We start from the raw sequence: 24,531 nt of genomic DNA, 5'->3' as shown, positions 1-24,531 counted from the left end.
GGTACTTTTTATTTAGGGATATATAGACTCAATATTCACAAGATCTGTCAGTCACCTTGTGGGGGTGTGAGGGGGAGGCCTCTCTCCTGACACCAGCCAATGGGATGAATGTATGGGCTGCGGGCATCACACCTGTGATAAAGATGAAGCATAGTACTTTATTTTAAGTGCTTAAAAAACACATAGTAACACTTACATTATGGCTTGAAATAACATAATACTTGCTTTAGGAGTTGTTGTAACTCACCAGTAGTCATACGTGTCATCCCAGTTATCAAAATGAACCAGAAAACGGTTTCCTACTTTGTCTGTTACTGTGGCAACACAGATGAGAGAGGGATTCATGCGGTCAACTGCTTCCAACTTCATCCCCACCTCAAATCCACAGTCCGTTTCTGTCTGTATAATGGCCAAACAAGGTCTTTGTCCAGACAGAATCATTTTGTAAGTAACTGCAACGCAGGTTCAGTGTTCCTCTGTTATGACTTACTTTGATTGTGCTAGAAAACAACTCTTTTGGAGCGGCTTGTGATCTCGTGATTTTTAGGTAGTTGGACCAAGAAAACTCTTCGTCTTTGCATCCTTCAAAGGAAGAATGTTGAATGGTACTAATGTTAGAATAATACCCTCTACATAAACTATAACACATAAGAATTTACAGTAAAACAGCATGTTAGTACTAAAGATCGACCGATATTGATTGTTTATGTGTCCGATAACCGATATACAAAACCATTATTTAATCATTGCTTTATTTATGCCTATTATTTACATACCCACAAATGGCACCATTTATCGGTAAACTCGATGTTAAAAAAAAACAATAACGATTAATCAGAAAAGTGTAAATATTGATAAAAACATCGGTGAAAATGATTATCGGTCGATCTCTGTTAGTACAGTTTTCTTTGTTAATACTAGCTTGGAAGCAGCTTGTAAAACAGTGGGAACAGCAATATGATAATATAGAATTCCAATATAGATATATAGAATTTTATTGGTCACAGGTGTGTGTATCAGGGATTAGAAACAGTTCAAAGAATGAAAGCGAAAACTGAAAATAAATGATTTTTTCAAATCTGCACAATGTATCAGAAAACGTTTAATAACATTATTATTATTATTAGACCAAATAATTTTTCACAGTCAATTTTTAGAATTTGACTACTTCCTGTTGTCGAATCCTGTCATTGCCTGCACGCTGCAGTGCTGACTGCAGCAACCGTGCCGGATGCCATGTAGCCTATTTCTTTTTTTAATAATTCAAATGACTGTTTCTGAATAAATTGGTTATATGTCATTGTTATTTATTTTCAAAGCTTATTAGCACAGTATAATCTGATTTGCAAAAGAATGTTATAAACTATTCATTTCTTTCTTTCTAACCAGTTTCCTTTTGGAAAGAAGGCTGCGAAATGCCAGAGCTTGAACGTAAAATACAGTTTCTGCTCAGAACGAACCAAAATGAAAAATATTCCGTTTCTAATCCCTGGTGTGTATAGGCTTATACAGTTATTTATTTTTTTAATGTGGCTCATCCAATTCGATTTCAGAGTAGAACTATACATTTTATAATTCACCTTTTGGAGTGTATAGTTTGTGTCCTGTGCTCTCACACCATCCGGCAGGGTAAATATCAGGGCAGTTGGCACTGACCCAGAAATCATGACAGTCAGAATAACCATCAAAATGAAGACGTAATCTGAAGCCACAAACCTGGAGACAAACATTTACAGTGAGAGAAGTCATTTTCTATCATGTTTAATTATGATACTAGTTAGAATTTGAATTAGGCTTGAAACTGTTGCAGTAAATATCATGCAGCTATATTGTACCTCAGCCACGGTCAGGACAAAATACATGGAGGGATGTTGTGGGTCGATGCCTTCTAACTTCATACCCTGTCTAAAGCTGTTTTTAACCATTGGAACCCTCTGGGACTAGACAGATAGACATGGAGAATTATTACAATGGGAAAAACATCATTCTTAAATCTTTAACTGAACCGTTTAATCTGTTTAAATCCTTTGCTTATTAGGCAACACTGTATTGAAATGTCTTGCAATTATTTCAGCTCAAACCACATAACATACTGCCTTCAACTGACATTGGGGGGGTTGTCTTTAAAAATGTTATACCTTAAAGGAATTTAAGGTTTGAAAATCTCCCATTGAGTTCCTGTACATTGTTAGAAGTTTCAGAATTCAAAATCTAACCAAGAGCAATGATCATGATCATTGTAATATTTGCATACTGAATTCCGATTAATATGCTTGGGTGATTCTAACAAAACCTGTCAAGAAAATGTCCTGGTCATATTTAACCCCAAAAGAAAGAAAGAAGAAGCAGCAGCCTGCATTTAGAATCACTGAAATTTTTTGACATTATTTTCAGTACACTTAAGCACATTTTACCCCTAATTCTCTTTACTGTAATGCGTCCAGATGATTTACTTTTACTATTCCCATTGTTGTCATGGTGATGGAGGGCCAAATTACATTTGATCAATAAATGATTCAATTTTAGCACCAGTTTGCATTCATTTTCATTTTGGCAATATCTTTGGGTTGATTTTTATTAAAGTACAACTTAATTATTTTAGGGTTGAATTATTAAGTGATTTAATGATATTATTGTTTTTAACGATTACGTTGTGAATTGCATGATTTATTTAAATATTTATTTAATGTTTTAATTTTGTGTTATTTGGCCCTCCATATTTTTTTTAACTGCATTACAGTAACATTTTAGGGGGATAAAATGTGTGTAACTGTCATGAAAATAAATCTTACTGCCCCTAAAATAGGCTTCATTTTCTATATGCAAAATATAATTTGTTATTTGAGTAACAATGAGTTTTTCCTGTGATAACGGCCATAAATTATAAAATGGTTATCAGGAGTGGGGCATTGCCATAGACAGAAGGTGCATGAACTGCAGGGTAAAGAAAGCATGAAGAAAACAGAGCACCTGTTTCTCCCAGATGCAGTTCAATTTAATCTAAACACACACGCAACTGGACAAGGGCACTGAAGGGGCCAGTCAGATTTCAGCTGGGGTCAGTGTCCCGAGGCCCCATCCCTAGCTACTGTACACCACTGGGGCTAGGACATTTTCTTGACAGGTTTTGTGAGAATCACCCTATTAGCGTACAGTTTGATTTGTCATTTAACTCTTGTGCTGTGATTGTTTTGTGCTAACACATTTTGTGTTCCTGGTCAAAAATGACCGACCAACTAAGATTGTTTATAAATCTCTCATATTGCCTATATTATCACTAGATATTGCATTAGATCTTTTTATCAACTTCTTTTTTAATAATTATTACAGGTTTTTACTACTTTCTTGAACATATTTTAAAATATATACTGTATATTTTTTTTGATGGATTAATTGAACTGAGTTTATACAGGGCTAGTGAGGGGCACTCACTGCAGAAATAAATAAACTGACACTGACACACATAAATATAATAAACGGGAGTGTGTTTTTGTCACATTCTTCCTTATTACTTCCTGAAACATACAGTATACTGTATATCACATGGACAATGACATATCGTAACTTACAGCAGACTATCTCGACTATCTTGAGTGTGTGTGTGCTCATGTCAAAGGGCTTTGTGTGTGCAAACACACATCCACCTATGTGCTCATCTATAGGATTGGGATGCTCCTGAACACTTAATATTTCTGTATTTTGTAGTCTAATCCATTCATTTCCAATGGCCGGTCATTTTTGACTGGGAACACAACAAAGTCAAGGAATTGTATTCCAATTGGATTAAGTACAAAAAAAAGTCATCCGGGTTAAAATGACCGGAACACAACATAAGGGTTAAAGAGTTTATGATTAAAATCACTCCTCAGTAATGTGGCATTATCGAGCAGAAGAGCTCAGAGAAATAAAGAGATCAAACCTCCTGGAAGAGTCTGACTGGAGCTGCTACAGCTTTCTGTTCTTCTAGATACTGCGGCCAAGTCCATGACTCCAGTTTACTCTCTGCTGTACCTACAGACGCAATCACAGTCGATTCAAATATATACTGTACACTGCTTTAGATCTATCACATACATATGCGCTACATGCAGGGTCCAAAATGAATGTTTTTCTACACACACCTGTGGCTTACATCAGTGAGTCAGACCATCGCTCTTACATTGTGATTTGAAGCTTTTATTATTCTTACAAGGTTACCAATCAACTGAACTGTAAACCCACTTTATTTACTCTTCAAAGCAAATTTTATCTGCATTTAGTGTTTGGCGAGTGTTAGTTGGCTTCAGTTTGGGCAAGATAACTTATCTCACTTTTGATGTAGCAATGACACTTACAGGTGAATCTCAATAAATTAAAATGGCGTGGAAAAGTTCATTTATTTCAGTAATTCAACTCAAATTGTGAAACTCGTGTATTAAATAAATTCAGTGCACACAGACTGAAGTAGTTTAAGTCTTTGGTTCTTTTAATTGTGATGATTTTGGCTCACATTTAACAAAAACCCACCAATTCACTATCTCAAAAAATTAGAATATGGTGACATGCCAATCAGCTAATCAACTCAAAACACCTGCAAAGGTTTCCTGAGCCTTCAAAATGGTCTCTCAGTTTGGTTCACTAGGCTACACAATCATGGGGAAGACTGCTGATCTGACAGTTGTCCAGAAGACAATCATTGACACCCTTCACAAGGAGGGTAAGCCACAAACATTCATTGCCAAAGAAGCTGGCTGTTCACAGAGTGCTGTATCCAAGCATGTTAACAGAAAGTTGAGTGGAAGGAAAAAGTGTGGAAGAAAAAGATGCACAACCAACCGAGAGAACCGCAGCCTTATGAGGATTGTCAAGCAAAATCGATTCAAGAATTTGGGTGAACTTCACAAGGAATGGACTGAGGCTGGGGTCAAGGCATCAAGAGCCACCACACACAGACATGTTAAGGAATTTGGCTACAGTTGTCGTATTCCTCTTGTTAAGCCACTCCTGAACCACAGACAACGTCAGAGGCGTCTTACCTGGGCTAAGGAGAAGAAGAACTGGACTGTTACCCAGTGTTCCAAAGTCCTCTTTTCAGATGGGAGCAAGTTTTGTATTTCATTTGGAAACCAAGGTCCTAGAGTCTGGAGGAAGGGTGGAGAAGCTCATAGCCCAAGTTGCTTGAAGTCCAGTGTTAAGTTTCCACAGTCTGTGATGATTTGGGGTGCAATGTCATCTGCTGGTGTTGGTCCTTTGTGTTTTTTGAAAACCAAAGTCACTGCACCCGTTTACCAAGAAATTTTGGAGCACTTCATGCTTCCTTCTGCTGACCAGCTTTTTAAAGATGCTGATTTCATTTTCCAGCAGGATTTGGCACCTGCCCACACTGCCAAAAGCACCAAAAGTTGGTTAAATGACCATGGTGTTGGTGTGCTTGACTGGCCAGCAAACTCACCAGACCTGAACCCCATAGAGAATCTATGGGGTATTGTCAAGAGGAAAATGAGAACCAAGAGACCAAAAAATGCAGATGAGCTGAAGGCCACTGTCAAAGAAACCTGGGCTTCCATACCACCTCAGCAGTGCCACAAACTGATCACCTCCATGCCACGCCGAATTGAGGCAGTAATTAAAGCAAAAGGAGCCCCTACCAAGTATTGAGTACATATACAGTAAATGAACATACTTTCCAGAAGGCCAACAATTCACTAAAAATGTTTTTTGTATTGGTCTTATGATGTATTCTAATTTGTTGAGTGAATTGGTGGGTTTTTGTTAAATGTGAGCCAAAATCATCACAATTAAAAGAACCAAAGACTTAAACTACTTCAGTCTGTGTGCATTGAATTTATTTAATACACGAGTTTCACAATTTGAGTTGAATTACTGAAATAAATGAACTTTTCCATGACATTCTAATTTATTGAGATGTACCTGTATGTGTGCAGTGTGTGAAATCTTTACATCAGTGCATTAATGATCATTAAAGTTTTATAAAATTACTGCTGTGAAAAATGGGAAAATGAGCATTACGATGCAATGAAGAATCAAAGTACCTTCTTTGTTCTGTCTGTCATCCATTTTTGAAGCCTCAGCTTTCTCCTCCTTGAATGACAAAAGTGTACTTTATTGATTTGTACTTAAAAGGTGGTATGAAAAATATATATATACGGTGAAAATATTAGCACAGATCACAACAACAGTACAGTCATCATTAGTTTAAAGAATTATACCATGAGTTCAGTGTCAGACTCTTCCTCAGATGGGCTGTTGTATTCTCTCCTCTTCCTCTTCTTCATGGGCTTCAACATCTCATGCTCATGTACCTGTGCTTGTGTGATCCTCTCAACACCTGCCAGACTGAAGCATCCATGATAGCACTTTACAATGAGGTTCCATTTACAATACGTTTACAGCATTTATTAATCTTAGTTAATGTTAATTTCAACATATACTGATACATTTTTAAAATCAAAAGTTGTATATGTTAACATTAGTTAATGAACTATGAACTAACATAAACTGACAATGAACAATTGTATTTAACTAACATTAACAATGATTAATAAATACTGTAAAAAATATATTGTTCATCATTAGTTCATGATACCTAATGCATTAACTAATGTTAACAAATGGATCCTTATTGTAAAGTGTTATCGCATCCATCAAGAATAAAAACACAGCAATAAAATGTCCTGCACTAGAAAAGAAGAGCTTTTTACACATTGCTTCTCGATGTCTGATTACTCATATAATATCCCTGTATGGTACACATTTGGTTCTGAAAAAGCATTTGTACATAAAATAGCTGCAATAACAAAAATAAACAATCTGAAAACTTTTGCCTAAGTAGAGAGCCTAAGCTTTTCCCCTCTAGTAAGCATTTTTGTGTTGAAAGTCTCAGCACTTTGGTGAAACTAAAACGTATTCTCTTTTGTACACCTGTATAAGCACTGAATGACAATACAGTGAACCTGGTGCCATGCACTAGTCTAGAAATATTTGCCTGGACATTAAAAAAATGCCACTTTCTCAAATTCAGTGTTGTTGTGTAGTTTCTGTGTGGCAGTGTACTATATGAAGAATAGATGTGGGATCTCATAGTTCATGTACTTGTCAGACATTTGTTCCCCACGTAACTCCTCCGGGTGACTCTGTTTGGCTGATGTGTCACTGCACTTGCTGTGAACTGGCCTGTCCTGAGCTTCCACGTGTCCTCTCTGAAGTCTCTCGGCATCAGACCTGCCATTCCCACCAGCTGGGACGCCTGTGAGCAAACATTCCTGTTTGTGAAGGTGCTATTGGGAAGACAATAGAGCGCAACAGTCGAGTTCTGGAAGTAATCTCATTAAAGGAATATTCCGGGTTCAATACAATTTAAGCTCAATCAACTGCACTAGTGACATAATGATGATTCCCACAAAAATAATTCAGCTCGTCCCCAGTTTATTAAAAAATCTGGATTGCAGTGAGGCACTTACAATGGAAATGAATGGGGCCAATCCATAAACACTAAAAAACATTTCAAAAGATGCACATATTATACATGTTCACATAATTTTTGTGTGATCAAATCACTTACCTTATTTAAAGTTATATCCAATATTACCACTTTACAATATTAAAACATATCAATCATTAATATTATAATATTTCAACAATGAAACCCTGTTATCCTGGCATTGAATATAACTTTACACATAAAACATGTATGTTAACATGTATATTTTTATGTCTTGTGACTATACTTTTGAAACAGTGAGTATTTTAGTGTTTATGGATTGGCTCCATTACATACATTGTTTTTATTTTTTTTTAATAATCGATGAAAGCCATCAGTCTGCAATACTTCATTTAAAAAAACAAACAAAAACATGCTTAATAGTGTAATTCTCGGTCAATAACTACACTACCTATGATCCTGAAGAGAGATTGAATAAATATAAATGCAGCCAATCATGTGCATGTTTCGAAAGCGTTTGCAGAGAGTGACGAGCGGCTGTATAGCAAAGTTTGTGCAGAAGGTCCTTATACTGTATGGAGACAGTCTGAGCATGTTTAATGCAAAATACTAACTGTGGTAAATGCTCCATCATTTAGAATAATCCAGATAAGAGGATCAGAATGAATGTGCGTACGCACCTGTTGTGAATCCAGAGGAAACTTTCCATGAGAACTGTTTCTGTGCACATTTATTAGTGAATGAGATCCAGTGTAATAATCTGGAGGCATTTAATGAATAATTACCTGATTTTTCAGCTTGTTTGAGTTCTATGTCAGCTGGTTTTGGATGAGCTCCTTCACTGGTCTGGTTAGCAGAGCTGATTTTACCTTGACTGATCACTTCCAGTGATCCACTATCATTAACACATAACTGCAAATGTACAATGTGTACAATGGTGTTATTTTTATACAATATTACTATAATAAAACGAATATACAGTGCATTCAGGAAGAAATCACCACACCAATCCATTATTTCTTGTTATTACGAGTTTTTCAATCAGTTTTTCACAGTTTAAAGATGAAATAAGTAATTAGACAGCAATTACAATGGCACCAAAAAGTATTTGGACACTTAAGTCACACTTAAAAATGTCTGAGTGTCATTGCACTAGAAATGAAATATAAAAGAAAGTGACATTTAAAGGAATGTGCCGGATTCAATACAAATTAAGCTCAATCGACAGCATTTGCACACTTTTTTAAGGAAAACATATAACAACAAGAAATGTGTAAAGTTTCAAAAGATAAAACACTTTAGAGAGTGTTAAAAATTGAAGACAAAAAGTATCATGTCACTTTGTCTTTGTCAAATGTTTGTGGACCATGTCCATTTTTTAATATTCTATCCAAAATGAAAATCCTGTCATAATTTATTCACCTTTATGTTGTTTAAAACTTGTATGACCTTCTTTCTTCCATGGAACACAAAACGAGACAACCTAGTCTCATTGAATGAACGTTACTACAACTACATTTTTGCAAACTGACTTTTACATGCCGCATTCTACATTTCGCTGCAGCTTCCTGGAGAAATTAACACTAGAGGTGCTACAACTGTGCGTTTTATTCACTTTCACACAAATCATGAGTTCAGCAGCTGATTATGACTTTATAAACAATTATTTTGCACTCACACACTGCTATTTTATGATATCGAAACACTTTTTTCTATAACGCATTGTTGGAAAAACGATACATCTTAACACCTACATTTAACGCCCCCCGCTGGACATTTCACTCGGAAACTGCAGCAAAATGTGTAATCAAGCATGTAATTTCATTTTGTAAAAATATTGCCACGGTCACATCATTTTCATGAGATCAGGCTGAAATGTGATCTTAGGCAAAATTTTAAGGACTGTAAGTCTCAGTCACCATTCACTTTCAGTGCATCTTTTTTAAATACAATGAAAGTGAATGACTGAGACTATAACATTCTGCCTAACATCTCCTTTTGTGACGCCAGTCCCTAACAGCCTCATTTTCATTTGTTTAAAATTAAATATGGCATAATAACCTTATTAAAATCTATTGCTCAATAATTTTAGCTTAAGATCATGATTTCATGTTGGTCATACAAAATAATAGAGGATGAAAATTGTCATATAGTACAAAAAACACATTTTGATTTCACCTTCAGATTGCTGCCAGGTAGGATCGCCATTCCCTCTTTCCAGCCCAAAACATGGACAATTGTGCCTCCAACCTGAGCGGACAGTGGCGCTGTCTCCAGTTCACTGCCTTTAACTGCCTTGATTGCATTTTGAGGCAGCTCCACTTTTGTCAATGGATGAACAGAGGCTATGGGAAGATAAAAGCTAAAGGGGTTTTTGTGCTCTGAAAGTCAGCACTAAGACTCTGGTTCAAATAAAGGGGGAAAAAGTTTTTTGTTAAAGCTGATGTCTGTAATTTGATCAATTTTAAAACACTTTATTTTATCTGATAAAATGCAGAGTCAGCAATAAGTAAACCAATTGTAGGTTGATTTCACCTAAAAGTGTAACAATGTCTCTGTGGTAAAAAATCGATATCTATATTTATCACGATATACATTTCATACAAATAATGGGGGAGGAAATACATTCCATATGTTTGTTGGACCTCAAGAATGAATGAAAACATAACTTGTTTGTTTACAAGTAAACCCATTATCTTCAGCAGACGTTTGACTCCACTAAAAGACTTTCTTGTGTTGCTCCACACTCCAGTTCAGTAGGTGCCGGTACTGCACCACAAGCTGGATTGCCAACAGCCAATAAAAATCACAAGAAGAAGAAACACTTTCTTGCCTGTGACAACGCTATGGATCATGAAAAAATGTTTAACTAAATAGAACATAAATAAAAAGCAATGGTGTTGATGTTGGAGTTGCTGTTGCATTGTCAGAGCTGTCTTGTTTGGTACAGGACAATATATTAGCCAGATAGCTAGCCTCACTACCGGTTATCCATGACAGCTGCTAATACAGATTTCAAGATGATTCAGTTAGCAAGCTGTGAGTATAACTTTGCCAAACTGCTTGAGTTTTTAGCGAGACATACCTGCAAAAAATATTTTTCTTAATGAGTATATTTTTGTTTTCCAGCAAAAATATCTCTAAACATTCTTAAAACAAGATGACTTTACTTGACAAGCAAAATTACATAAGATATTTAGTCTTGTTTTCAGAGAAATCTAACTCAATTTAGTGGGTTTTACCCTTAAAAAGAAAAAGAAAAAGAAAGAAACTATTTGTCAATGGCATAAGAAAAATAAACTTAATTGAAAGTGTGCATTTGAAAAGCTTTAAAGATATGGATAAGACTGATCAAGAATAAGAACCTGGAAAAATGATTGTGGTGGTCTCGAGGGGTTTCTGCCGCTGAGAGGAGTTGTCATTGGGGATATGAGAGATGCTGCTTTCACAAGAGACATCGGCATCATTTTTTAGGACATCCAAGTCTGATTTAGCACTCATGGCAAGACTCAACTCAGTACTACTGAAAATAGAGAGATTAAGGACACCATATTAGTCATTTAATTTAGAAGATTGATCGTTCAGTGATTGGTTGCAGTATTTGCAAAAATATATAAACTGATGATGATGCATAACCCATAAACTGATGGTGATGATGATGATGATGGTGATGATGATTCATAACCCATAAACTGATGGTGATAATGAGGCTGATTCATAACCTATAAACTGATGGCGATGATGATGGTGATAATGAGGATGATTCATAACCCATAAACTGATGGTGCTAATGATGATTCATAACCCATAAACTGATGGTGATGATGATGGTGATAATGAGGATGATTCATAACCTATAAACTGATTGTGATGATTATTCATAACCCATAAACTGATGGTGCTAATGATGATTCATAACCCATAAACTGATGGTGATGATGATGATACATAAGCCAAACTAATGGTGATGATGATGATGATTCATAACCCATAAACTGATGGTGCTAATGATGATTCATAACCCATAAACTGATGGTGATGATGATGATGATGATGGTGATGATGATTCATAACCCATAAACTGATGGTGATAATGAGGCTGATTCATAACCTATAAACTGATGGCGATGATGATGGTGATAATGAGGATGATTCATAACCTATAAACTGATTGTGATTATTATTCATAACCCATAAACTGATGGTGCTAATGATGATTCATAACCCATAAACTGATGGTGATGATGATGATACATAAGCCAAACTAATGGTGATGATGATGATGATTCATAACCCATAAACTGATGGTGATGATGATGATGGCGATTCACAAACCATAAACTGATGGTGATGATGATGATGATAATGATGATGATTCATAACCCATAAACTGATGGTGATGATGGTGTTGATGGTGATAATGAGGATGATACATAATTCATAAACTGATGGTGATGATGGTAAAGTTGACGGTGATGATTATGATTTACAACCCATAAACTGATGGTGGTAATGATGCATTACCAATAAAACTTATGGTGACGATGATGATTATGATGTTGATGATGCATAACTAAATTCCCTTTAAAGGCAAGTCATTCCACTCGGCGGCCATCTTTGAAATGCTCCTGGGCAGCTTTTTTTTTTTTATGAATTCAAGTGGCAAGAAAGTACAGCTCCTATCTACTTGAATGAGGAAAGACCGAAATCTCCCAAACAGTTGGTAAAGATTATGTTCATATATTTCAAATCAGCAGTTAAATCTGACAACAATGGTATCATAATTGTGCTTCTTTAGCTCAGATCACGCTAAAAAAATATATTTTTCAGGCTGATCCAGCTAATGCGCATGAGCATTCTCGAGTTGACTGACCTCTTTAGACTGATGTCTTTATCTAAAAGGTGATTGTTTTTTTTTTTACCTTTAAGGCGGGACTTCCTTTTCTACAACTACCATATTTAGTGCTCCAATTTCTCACATTCATTTTAATTCAAGTGGTCCGTCTTGGGCTAAACAGTCTTTGGCAGCACCCATTAACTGATGATGATGATAGTAATGATGGGGATGATGCATAACCCATAAACTGATGGTTATGATGATGGTGATGATGCATAATCCATAAACTGATGGTGATGATAGTAATGATGGGGATGATGCATAACTCATAAACTGATGGTGATGATTGTAATGATGGGGATGATGCATAACCCATAAACTGATGGTGATGATAGTAATGATGGGGATGATGCATAACTCATAAACTGATGGTGATGATAGTAATGATGGGGATGATGCATAACTCATAAACTGATGGTGATGATAGTAATGATGGGGATGATGCATAACCCATAAACTGATGGTGATGATAGTAATGATGGGGATGATGAGTAACCCATAAACTGATGGTGATGATAGTAATGATGGGGATGATGAATAACCCATAAACTGATGGTGATGATGATGGTGATGATGAAGATGATGCATAACCCATAAACTGATGGTGATGATAGTAATGATGGTGATGATGCATAATCCATAAACTGATGGTGATGATGATGGTGATGATGATGATGATGCATAACCCATAAACTGATGGTGATGATAGTAATGATGGTGATGATGATGATGATGCATAACCCATAAACTGATGGTGATGATAGTAATGATGGTGATGATGCATAATCCATAAACTGATGGTGATGATGATGGTGATGATGATGATGATGCATAACCCATAAACTGATGGTGATGATAGTAATGATGGGGATGATGCATAATCCATAAACTGATGGTAATGATGATGGTGATGATGATGATGATGCATAACCCATAAACTGATGGTGATGATAGTAATGATGGTGATGATGATGATGATGCATAACCCATACACTGATGGTGATGATAGTAATGATGGTGATGATGCATAACCCATAAACTGATGGTGATGATAGTAATGATGGGGATGATGCATAACCCATAAACTGATGGTGATGATGATGGTGATGATGATGATGATGCATAACCCATAAACTGATGGTGATGATAGTAATGATGGTGATGATGATGATGATGCATAACCCATAAACTGATGGTGATGATAGTAATGATGGTGATGATGATGATGATGCATAACCCATAAACTGATGGTGATGATAGTAATGATGGTGATGATGATGATGATGCATAACCCATAAACTGATGGTGATGATAGTAATGATGGTGATGATGATGATGATGCATAACCCATAAACTGATGGTGATGATAGTAATGATGGTGATGATGCATAATCCATAAACTGATGGTGATGATGCATAACTCATAAACTGATGGTGATGATAGTAATGATGGTGATGATGATGATGATGATGATGATGCATAACCCATAAACTGATGGTGATGATAGTAATGATGGTGATGATGCATAACTCATAAACTGATGGTGATGATAGTAATGATGGTGATGATGATGATGATGCATAACCCATAAACTGATGGTGATGATAGTAATGATGGTGATGATGATGATGATGCATAACCCATAAACTGATGGTGATGATAGTAATGATGGTGATGATGCATAATCCATAAACTGATGGTGATGATGCATAACTCATAAACTGATGGTGATGATAGTAATGATGGTGATGATGATGATGATGATGATGATGCATAACCCATAAACTGATGGTGATGATAGTAATGATGGTGATGATGCATAATCCATAAACTGATGGTGATGATAGTAATGATGGTGATGATGCATAACTCATAAACTGATGGTGATGATAGTAATGATGGTGATGATGCATAATCCATAAACTGATGGTGATGATAGTAATGATGATGATGCATAATCCATAAACTGATGGTGATTATAGTAATGATGGGGATGATGTGTAACCCATAAACTGATGGTGATTTCACACAGCATCAATACCAGCGCATCTTCTCTGTCCCCACAAATATTCTTTACTACAGCAAAATGGCGGAAGTCCATGTTCTTGTGCAGTGAAGTGTGAAAAAGGCGAACCATTCATTATTTCATTTCGTTCCTTCGGCTCTGGCTTTAATTGTCGACTGAAAGACCGAGACTGCTTTCAAGAGCATCACATACCCACACAATATGAAGGAAATGATAAATGCACTGTATTATGATGGGAGATATTAAAAGGTATCGTTTAATTCATGGCAACCTCAGACTGAATGCTAATTATAAGGGTTTAATCATTTTAAAATAAAAAACAAAGAAACGCACATCATCAGCATCCATAACGATCCAGAAATACACGCGAAGCAATGTCTGTTTATATCGATGGCATCTTAACGTGACAATGAATAGTGCGTAAAGTCAAAGTAAAGACGATGTGTAATGAATTGATTCTCACCAGCGCTGGTCCTGCTCGAGAGGAATGTGATCTGCGCGTGCGCGCGTCTTCAGCACAGAGTCCTTTGATGTTGCCCAACTGTGATGCATTGAAATCATTTCACATGTCTCACTGACCCTGTTCAGACCTGGAATTAACATCTCTGATACTATGCCACTGTTGTAACGATTCTTTTATAGAACATGAATGAAAAATATCGTAAATACATTAATCTAAACGGTTTTATGCTCAAAGACAAACAACGTGTTGGCCTGTTAAGAACAAAATAAAGCGATATGCTATTAAAAGATGCAACAGATTTACAAATCTGCAGTATTTGTAGGCTGCTGTAGGTCACTAATCAATTTGTACTTGTTAACTTCTTTTGTACAGATGGTCAGATTTCTGCTGGATCACATGATCATCAGGTTTTGTTCATGCCAGCTCAAGTCATTAAAGCAAAAGGAGGACACTAAATACAAAGAAATCCTCAGAATCATGGGCATTTTAAATTAAACAAACTGTTATGCTGATTACTGCATATAATTTGCCAAAGGAATTTATTATTTATTTTTTTATGCTATGAAGTACTCTTTATAGGAAGTTCACTCTGTATCATTAAATTCTTATTTCAGTGAGAAGAACCTACCTTGAAGCATCTCTGCAAAAACACCTTTATGTAAACGTTTCTGTTCTCGTTTCTGCTCTGTTTCCAGACACATATCAGTTTTTATTATATAGTTTCATTAGTATTACGATTTAAATTAGCATTAAACATTGTAGTCCTATTAAAAAGAAGCAACATCAACCTAGCTTACGGTAATATAATATGTTTTTATAATCTTTGGCTTTGAAAGCAACACGAGGTCACATATTTTGCTTTAACATGTTTAATCACACTTAACAAGACATGATGTGTAAAATATAAAACATTTTAACCAGATGTTGTAACCTTTTTTAAAAAGTTAAAAAGGACAATTCAGGAGGAATATGATGACAGTTATAAAGGATCAGAACTTGTATTTACTTTCCAGAATCAAATGTATTGAAAATATAAATTCTTTAACATTGTCTCAACATACTTATTAGCTCAAGAACAACAGTGCAAAACTACAGAAAGCAAAGAGTCTAACTGGCCCTCAGAAACACTGCAAATGATCAGACTGCTCACAAACAAGAACATAAACATAACTTCTCATACTCACTAAATATGAATTACACTGTCAAACAGCAGTACAAAACATTTCTTTTAAACATAAGAAGCATGTGATATTTTGCAAAGTAACTCAGTTAACTTGAGTTACCAGACAATATAAAGGGTATAGACCTCAGTCAGGATAAACACAATATGTAATTTTTTATTTTATTTTAATTTTTTGTGATTGGAAGGCTCTGAAGTACTGGTGTACAGTCTGTTCAGTGGGTTGTGCTCATTAATATCTTGGTGTCGATCGTTCAGCTGAAAACAAAAAACATTTTAAAAATAAGTCATGCTTCAAAGCAAAGGATGTACGAATATGGCAATAAACCTAGCAAATATTTAGCCCACCTATTGAAAATTAAATCTGATTCATTGTGGATCCCAATGGTGTACAATCTTTCGATTCCTGTATCATAAATAATACATTTAATTTTACTCTGATTTGTACCGCACTGAATATTCACCTAAAAAATTTAGTTCTATGGAAACGTTTCTTGATCGCTTAACACACCCAAGTATTTCTGAGAAACAAAGAGCATTGCTTAATGCTCCCATCTCTAGGGAGGAAGCCATAGTCACTTTCCATAGTTTGCAATCTAGCAAATCTCCAGGGCCGGATGGCCTTGCATGTGAAGTTTATAAAGAATTTGAACATTTATTAATAGATCCCATCTTAGCTATGTTTGACTATACATTTGCAACAGCTATGTTGCCCCAATCACTTAGGGCACCTAATATCGCTCTTATTTAAAAATAAATAAAGGATCAAGAGAATTGTGGGTCTTATAGGCCCATAGCTTTGTTGAATTCAGATTTAAAGTTGCTGTCTAAAATTCTAGTGCTGAGGTTAAAGAAAATATGACCATTTATAGGTAGAAGTTCAAGTTACAATGTAAGGTGGCTTTTAAATATCACTGAGCTCTCTCAAACTCAAGTGACACTCTTCTGTCCTTAGATGCAGAAAAAGCATTTGACTGTGCCGAGTGGCCTTATTTTATACTTTAGAAAAATTTGGCCTTGGGGAAAGCTTTATTAAGTGGGAACGTATACTATATTCAGATCCTCTTGCAGCAGTTATTACAAACGGTTATAGATCAAGCAGTTTTCTTCTATCTCGGACTACCAAGCAGGGCTGCCCCCTCTCTCCCCTACTTTTTGCTATAGCAATAGAGCCACTTGCTCAAGCAATAAGAGAGGAAGCCGCTTCAACCAGGGTGTCAGTGGGAGGCTAGCAACACAATCTCTCTCTCCACGTGGATGATGTCCTGATCTTTCTTTCGGATCCTGACACTTCAGTGCCATGTCTGGTGGACGTCATTCAATCTTTTGGGCAGTTCTCGGGGTACAAGATCAATGTTTCCAAATCCATTGCTTTGCCTGTGCGAAACCTTAGTAATTGTGCAGTTAAAATGCGTACAGATTGTCTGATAATGGTTTTGTTTACCTGGGTATTAATATAACCCCTACAATTAGTCAAATGTTTAAAGCCAATTTTATCCTATTGCTTGATAAAATCTATGATGATCTAAAAAGGTGATCTACTCTCTCTCTGTCGTGGTTGGGGAAAATTGCTATAATTAAGATGAATATTTTACTAGACTGTTGCATCCACTACAGAAGATACCAATTGTATTATCAAACAAAGATATAAAGGAACTAAATGGATGGCTCAGTTCATTTAAATGGAGCAAAGGAAAACCCAAATTAAAAATTTCAAAACTGCAGCTCTCTAGTTCCATGGGAGGCTTAGATTTGCCAAATGGTACCAATTTGCTTTTCAGATCAGATTTATTGTTGAATGGTTCAAGGAGGACCCTAAATCTGTCTGGTTTGACCTTGAAGCCTCAAAGTCGTCATGCCCTATCCAAAATGTATTATTTGTTAGTAACCCCAACACGATAAAGGCATTATGTAACAGTCAGATTGTGCGTAATACTCTTAAGGCTTGGTTCAGTATTTATAGGATAGAGGGCAGGACTGATACATCTTCCCTTCTCACTCCAGTTCATAACAATCCAGAGTTTCTGCCTAGTATTTCACACCTGGGATTTAAAATTTTGCATGCCGTGGTAGATTTTGTGATCTGTTTGATGAAGGACCTTTGATGTCCTTTGAAGAATTGGTCATAAAATATAACCTGGGCATCTTTCTTTTTTTCTTTCTTCAAATTAGGGACTGCATTTTTAAAAGTACTCTTACCACTAACATCTCATTGTCAGTTGTAGAGAAGATTCTTTTAAATTCTCCATCACAAAAGCATCACCTTTTTTATTTTTTTATAAAGCCTTATGCTCATATAATATAGTGGACACACAGGATCTTAAAGTGTTATGGGAGAGAGAGAGCTCAGGGTGGAAATAACAGAGGATGAATGGGAAATGGTTTGGAATCAAGCCAATAAGGTGTTAGTATGTAACAGAGCAAGAGCTATTCAGCTCAGGATTTTGCACAGACTGCAAATAACACCATTTATTAGAAATAAAATCAATCCAAGTAATTCTTCACTCTGTTCTAAATGAAAGGTAGAGGTGGGGATTACACTCACTGTATATGGGACTAATGCATGATCAAGGCCTATTGGTCAAGAGTTACACATTTTTGGGGTTGAATATTTGGTTTAGACTTAGAGTAGGATCCTTTGTCGTTGATTCTGGGCCTTCCATGTAGGTGGTTACCTGATAAATTTGCTACGCATTTATTTAATATTTTGTCTTTTGCTGCCAGGAAAAATATATTGATATCTTTGATTAGTGATAAATCTCCTCTAAAAAGGCTGGCATAAGAGATTATTCCCTTGGAGTTCCTGACATGTATTGTACATTCGTTAACTGATATTTTATTTGTATTTGGACACCATATCTTGACAATTTTGATACCACTTTTTGTAATATTTTGTGGTTTGGTTTATCATAATGTCTTCAGTGTTTACATTTGGTTCATTTCATGTATCTCCCCATTCCTGTTTCCTGTCTGAATGTGTCTTTTCAATGTTTAAGTTTCCTCATTTGGTGCTTTTTTCTTCTTCCCGGTAAGTGTCATGCATTGTTTGAATGTGTTTGTGTTGTAAATTGTTGAAATGTTCATAAAAACATTTCTAAAAAAAATAAAATAAAAATAAGTCATGCAAAAAAAAAAAAAAAAAAAAAAAAAAAAAACTCCAGCGAGCAAAAGACTCTGGAAAACATTGGTTGTGGTTATTAGATGTGACTTCAGAAAGTACAAACCCTTGAACAGAGAACACAGAGAATGAGGACAAAGGATGGATGATGACACCTGTTAAGGCTAGCAGAGGTCAGCACTACGGATGTGCCATGATGGTCAACTAATCGACTACTCGTCCAACAAACTAGTGGACTAGTGAGTTAGGCTAGTGAAATTTATATTTTTAACTGTGGCGCTTTAAATGGAAGGAGCAATTCTCAAATAATTAAATAATGCATCTTACTTTTTTGAGAAAGTTTGTGCTGATGTACCTTATTCATAGCAGCACCAACTTTTAAAGGGAATGACAACATGGGAGGACATGCAGTTTGAGGGATAGACTTAAAGTCTCCTCAATGGGTTTTACTGTTGTATAAAGTGTTTCGGATCATTCCGCAGGGAAAATATTGAAAAAACAATCTTTCCAAGAAATTACAGTTGACAAAAAACTAGCATGCATGCCATTGAAGAGACTGTGTGTCTATCACTCTATGCCTCGTTTTCATTCACGTCAAAAAATCTAATATGGCGCTGCTGCGAATAAAGTGAATAACTCTGTTCTTAACAGGGAAAAGCCCTCTCTGATAAGGTTCGTCTTACTTTAGGTTTAGTCATGTTATGCACTGCTGCTACAGTCACAGTGCCGCTTGAGTACAAATTCACAGATAATACATTTCAAGACAATCACTGTTGGATGTCACATCACCTGCTGTGAGTAATATTCTTGATAATCCAAAGGTTCATTTGTGAGGTGTTCTGGAGTAAATGGACAGTATTTTCCTGGAGTCTTTTGCTGATTCTGTCTGAAACTGCTTTTATAAATACTTTGCAGAATAAAAAAGGCAGAACAAACTGAACAATTAGATGTTGCGCACCCGCATTATTTCTAGAGCACATTTACATGCTCAGGGCTACGCTGATAACTACCAAAAATCAGCTTATTAAAAATATCCGACAACGCAAGAAAACAGTTTACATGAGACTTGAAATCATGTCGTTTTTCTCTGCTTTTGACAATGAAATGTAAGCAGACATCTGCACAACACTTAGATAAGCTGGTAAGAACGCTGGTAAAGGTGTTTACATGCAACGCAAAATCAGGGTAATAGACAAAAATCTACCCGTGCCAATCGGTTTTTGCTTGAACGGCTTTTATTGGTGTAAGGTAATAAACGGTTTAAGACATTTGATACAGGACAACACATCAAATTAAGGCCAATTAATACTTATGCATCAAACCTACGCCGTAGCCTGACATGCACCTCTCCAAAAATTTAACAACTCCTCGTCAATGCAGACCACAACAGCTGTGATTGGTCCACTTTGTAACCAGAGACCCTCAACCAGGATAATAAAAAAAGATAGTTGAGTTAACATCGAATTTTATCCAAGATTATTTTAAAACCTATGCATCACATTGGCCACTTTTCCACCATTGGGCTGAACAGTTCTGAGCATGGTACGGACCGGTTACAGTAGCATTTCCACTAGAGCACGGCTCGGCATGATAATAAACAATTCTTGGCCTGGAATTCTCGGCACGGTTAGCTAACCTTCCTCAACCATGCTGGTGAAATGACTTTAGTACGTGCCAAATCACAATGGTCAATTTGCCACTGCCAAGGTCACTTATAGCGCTTTTACTTGTTTCTAGCTTGGCACATTTACTAGTATTTGGCTGAAGTTAATAAAAGTTAATAATAAAAAAAAGTGTATGTTTAGTGTATCTTTTTTATTATGATGGTTTAACTAGTATTGTAGCCTACATTTATTTTTCATCAGGAAAGTAGATTAAGAGCTCATTAAAACTCAATGTATCAATATATTCTCATATAGCCTACTATTTTCATATAATACTTGTACTATAATTTGTCAATATCCTTTTTAGCTCGTCTGGGAACTTTAATCTTTGTGAGTTTGTGTCTGGTGGCATACACAAGCCAAGCCAAGCAAATTATGGTAAACTTCTCGCCCTTTTCTCTTTGCTTTCCTTTTTGCAACATGGGCCGTGTCTTTCCTGTGTATTAGTACAGTAAAACCCAAGGAAAAAAGCAGTCCTAAAAACTGGAACATACGATCATCATCAATAGCGCACTCACTCCAGTGTTTACCTCTTACCACAGTGGAAAAAGAAAGCGTAACCCTGTCAACTGGCCCGGATCAGAACGGTACGGTTTTGTGATGAGAACTGTTCAGCTCGATGGAAAAGCAGCTATTGTATTTGGTCTCTTTTTAATCTGGAGCATAAGCTGTGTTTTTACTGTATTCTGTTTGTTTCATCCAGTTACAAGCAAAAACACGAGAAACAACACGTTAACAATTTTCTCTGGACTTTTACTCCAAATATATTTGGTCTGCGAGACAGAGGTCTGCATTCCCGCGGAACTCCCGCAGGAACCGATTAGATTTATTGCGGTGTGGGATAAAATTAGTCAAATGGGCATGATGTCAGGCGTTTGGCTGTGTACTTGCAGAACGACGCACCAACGCCAATGCAGAACTATAAATGCAAACCACCAAGTTTGCCACTACGCAGAGCCTACGCGGTAGGTTCAACGCAGAAGTATAAACTGGCATTTATTAGACAAGATCATGCGCAGTTATGCACTTTTGAATGCAGAGAAATGATCATCCCGAGTCCAAGCGCGTTTTGTGCCACTTTATATAGCAGCCTTTCTTATTTCTTTCTTAGTTTTGTGCAATAAGAGGTCATAGTTATGTACACTATTTGTTGAGTATCCGTTAGTTACACTGTTTAAGGGTTGCATTTAGCATCCATATATCCCTATGAAATGTGCCTAATAAGGGTCTGGTGGACATAAAGCAGACTCGGTGGACATAATTCAGAATCTGTTTACATGAGTTCCTTAACAAGGAGTAGTAAACTTGTTGTTGACAACTCACCGACGAGTCAACTATGGTAGCTTTGCACATCCCTAGTTGTCATCTGTTATTTAAATGTCATTCTCTACCACCACAACTACTTCCTCAATTTTGTCCTCTCTCTCAGGGTTTGTATCGAGGTTGTTGGGAAACAATTCAGGTCGCTCTTGGAACACCCACCACATTGACAAATACTTGTGGATGCAACCGTTTCTTTTGTGTTCACACAGGCATTTCCAGTTTCCGGATCTGGTGTCAAACGAGACATGTGTCCTCCCAAACTGGCACCATGTGTCTTTGAGGTTGGTATACACAGAAAAGTTGACGTATTTGTCCAAGAGCTCAAACTTCCCCCAAAAAATAGGGTACACACAATCGACACCCTCTAAGCACGCCCTTGAGTTCATCTCTTGGCACTGTTGTTTCTCCGATTTGGACAGGAGGCCTTTGTTCGTCATTTCTTCCAGAGAGCTAAGGCAGAGCGCTGGAGGGGGAACGTATTGCTGTGCATGACTGGTTCTCTCAAGGTGACAACATTCTTTACCTGGATTTCCACATTGGCCCTGTGCTATCATGAACTCTCTGCATTCTTTTGATTCACAGAGCATAATCTGCAGGGCGAAAGATTTAAGGACATGAATGGGGACTCTCGGTCCATGCAGGTCCTTGGTTGTAATGTAGATGCCATTTTTGGCATCTATGCAGAACATGGGTTGTTGGAATTGGCCGTGCTGTAGCCTCTCATGCCGTCTCAAATTTGATAAACTGGTAAAGAGGATTCCACATGTTTGACATGTCAACTTCTTGTCTGGAGTATTGTCTGTTTGTAGAGTCTCAAACAGGAATGTCGTAGGTTGCAGCTCCCCTGGAGGGAAAAAGCTGTTTAGATCAAACTCAACTTGGGACAAATGGCTCTATAAATATATTAATAATAAAATGAAATTACCAAAGTTGTCCTGTTCAAAAGTGTGCACATCCTTGGCTTTCAATATCAAGTTGGCCTCTTGAGCATCAATGCCTGATTGCAGCTTTTTGTGATACTTGTGTATTTTGTCTTGTGGAAGATATGTAAATATCAGTTATGACAAATACCATAATCTGGACAGTACTTTTTATGATCCCTCCTATTGTAAAAAAAAAACTAAACATCTTACAGATTCTGCTACAAGTAGAACCGTATAATGGCTGTGTACGAAACCTGAAAAATGCTGCCTCATCAGAAAGTATCTAGAGGTAGGATTGATAATAAAATGTCAATGATGGCATCACAGACGTATCATTCTCTGCCTATGATATGCACAAACCTCTGCGTATGGTTCAGCGGTCGGTTTTATGAATGAAAGTGCCGTCTGACAGAGCGATTGAAAGCAGTAGATTTATTCTTGAATGTCCATTTCTACTTTTTCTGTCTCTAACAATATATAACCATTGCAGTTATTAACCATCTGATGCATGAATCACATGGGAAAAAATATTGTAATTTTTCTGTTTACTTCAGAACAAGTATAAATCATTCTCAATCTTTCTTCCCCAAATTGATTTATTTTGAAAGTGTTACACATCTGATTTAAGCCCCATTCACACATGCAGCAACTTCCAGCATGATCTCGTTCATTTTCAATGACAGCTGGTGACTTCCAGCAACAGCAACCGCTTGCGACTAGATGTGGGTGTGTCCAGGAACATGAAAAAAGTGTAACTTAATTCTAATGAGGAGCGACATGCAGCAGTGACTACCAAAAGGAGTGACAGTGTCAGTAGACCTCACGTCATCCATCTCCTGTGAGATACAGTCGCCTGTAGGCAAGACGGAGAATTTAAAATTCTGAGAGCAGTTTTACTGTTCTGTATAATTTGTCTGTAACCACATACATGGATATGTCAGCAGTCTAAGTCGTTCATTGACTTGTACGTTCATCTTGTTCATGATATGATGCATTGAGCACTGTTTTATATGAACTGCAGCACTCTCCCTTGATGAATGTTCATTTTTACAGGCAAGAGAACTGATTCCTTGTCAAATTAGAATGATATCCTAGTTTTATCGTCAAAATACATCACATTTGTAACTACATTTCCATCCAAGTATTTTTTTGTAAAAAGGTTTAGCGCATCAAAATAAAGCTGATGGAAACGCAAACTATCGATAACATTTAACATTTAAGTGTCGACATAATATTTTTCCGTTTAACTTTAGTGCATAAGTCCTTTGTCAAATGTCACGAAAAAATTAGTTTGGAAACGTTTGTTTTTGTCGAGAATAATGACATTAATGCAAAAAATATATTGTCAAATGACAGAATTACATCACACCAGAGCATAGTGGAGAGTGGATAGTGAAATTGTCCTCAATTTCACTGAAGACAATTACATAACCTTAATTCTCCATCAAAATTCTTGATGGATGTTTTTTCAGACTTTATGGACTCCGCGTTACTG

General features: G+C 36.6%; 2 protein-coding genes across 11 annotated transcripts in view; both read right to left on the bottom strand.

Moving 5' to 3' along the window:
• l3mbtl1 (L3MBTL histone methyl-lysine binding protein 1) overlaps positions 1 to 14,844 on the bottom strand; it is a 31,858-nt gene extending 17,014 nt beyond the window's left edge. Inside the window, exons 1-13 of one of the 5 annotated variants that reach the window (XM_051661079.1) lie at positions 14,829 to 14,844; positions 10,807 to 10,964; positions 9,620 to 9,786; positions 8,227 to 8,353; positions 7,093 to 7,246; positions 6,210 to 6,336; positions 6,033 to 6,081; positions 3,920 to 4,011; positions 1,836 to 1,940; positions 1,581 to 1,716; positions 491 to 582; positions 248 to 399; positions 56 to 132 (exon numbers count right to left, since the gene is read on the bottom strand). In XM_051661079.1, the coding sequence (XP_051517039.1) occupies positions 56 to 132; positions 248 to 399; positions 491 to 582; positions 1,581 to 1,716; positions 1,836 to 1,940; positions 3,920 to 4,011; positions 6,033 to 6,081; positions 6,210 to 6,336; positions 7,093 to 7,246; positions 8,227 to 8,353; positions 9,620 to 9,786; positions 10,807 to 10,942 (1,414 nt within the window). In that variant the 5' untranslated portion in view covers positions 10,943 to 10,964; positions 14,829 to 14,844. Of the gene's footprint in view, positions 1 to 55; positions 133 to 247; positions 400 to 490; positions 583 to 1,580; positions 1,717 to 1,835; positions 1,941 to 3,919; positions 4,012 to 6,032; positions 6,082 to 6,209; positions 6,337 to 7,092; positions 7,278 to 8,226; positions 8,354 to 9,619; positions 9,787 to 10,806; positions 10,965 to 14,380; positions 14,631 to 14,698; positions 14,804 to 14,828 lie in introns of those variants that run through there. The other 4 variants (XM_051661078.1, XM_051661076.1, XM_051661077.1 and 1 more) reach the window with 4 other exon arrangements.
• An 817-nt stretch (positions 14,845 to 15,661) lies between these two features.
• si:ch211-10d23.5 (uncharacterized protein LOC556599 homolog) overlaps positions 15,662 to 24,531 on the bottom strand; it is a 33,199-nt gene continuing 24,329 nt past the window's right edge. For 2 of the 6 annotated variants that reach the window (XM_051661087.1, XM_051661090.1), the window contains 2 exons: positions 23,039 to 23,146; positions 21,854 to 22,957 (listed from right to left, as the gene is read on the bottom strand). In XM_051661087.1, the coding sequence (XP_051517047.1) occupies positions 22,164 to 22,957; positions 23,039 to 23,146 (902 nt within the window). In that variant the 3' untranslated portion in view covers positions 21,854 to 22,163. Of the gene's footprint in view, positions 16,267 to 21,853; positions 22,958 to 23,038; positions 23,147 to 23,246; positions 23,320 to 24,531 lie in introns of those variants that run through there. The other 4 variants (XM_051661089.1, XR_007893693.1, XR_007893694.1 and 1 more) reach the window with 4 other exon arrangements.

The sequence above is a fragment of the Myxocyprinus asiaticus genome, chromosome 28 (assembly GCF_019703515.2).
Source record: "Myxocyprinus asiaticus isolate MX2 ecotype Aquarium Trade chromosome 28, UBuf_Myxa_2, whole genome shotgun sequence".
Classification (NCBI taxonomy): domain Eukaryota; kingdom Metazoa; phylum Chordata; class Actinopteri; order Cypriniformes; family Catostomidae; genus Myxocyprinus; species Myxocyprinus asiaticus.
The sequence above is the reverse complement of the archived record's forward strand: the minus strand, read 5'-3'. Positions and strand labels throughout refer to the sequence as shown.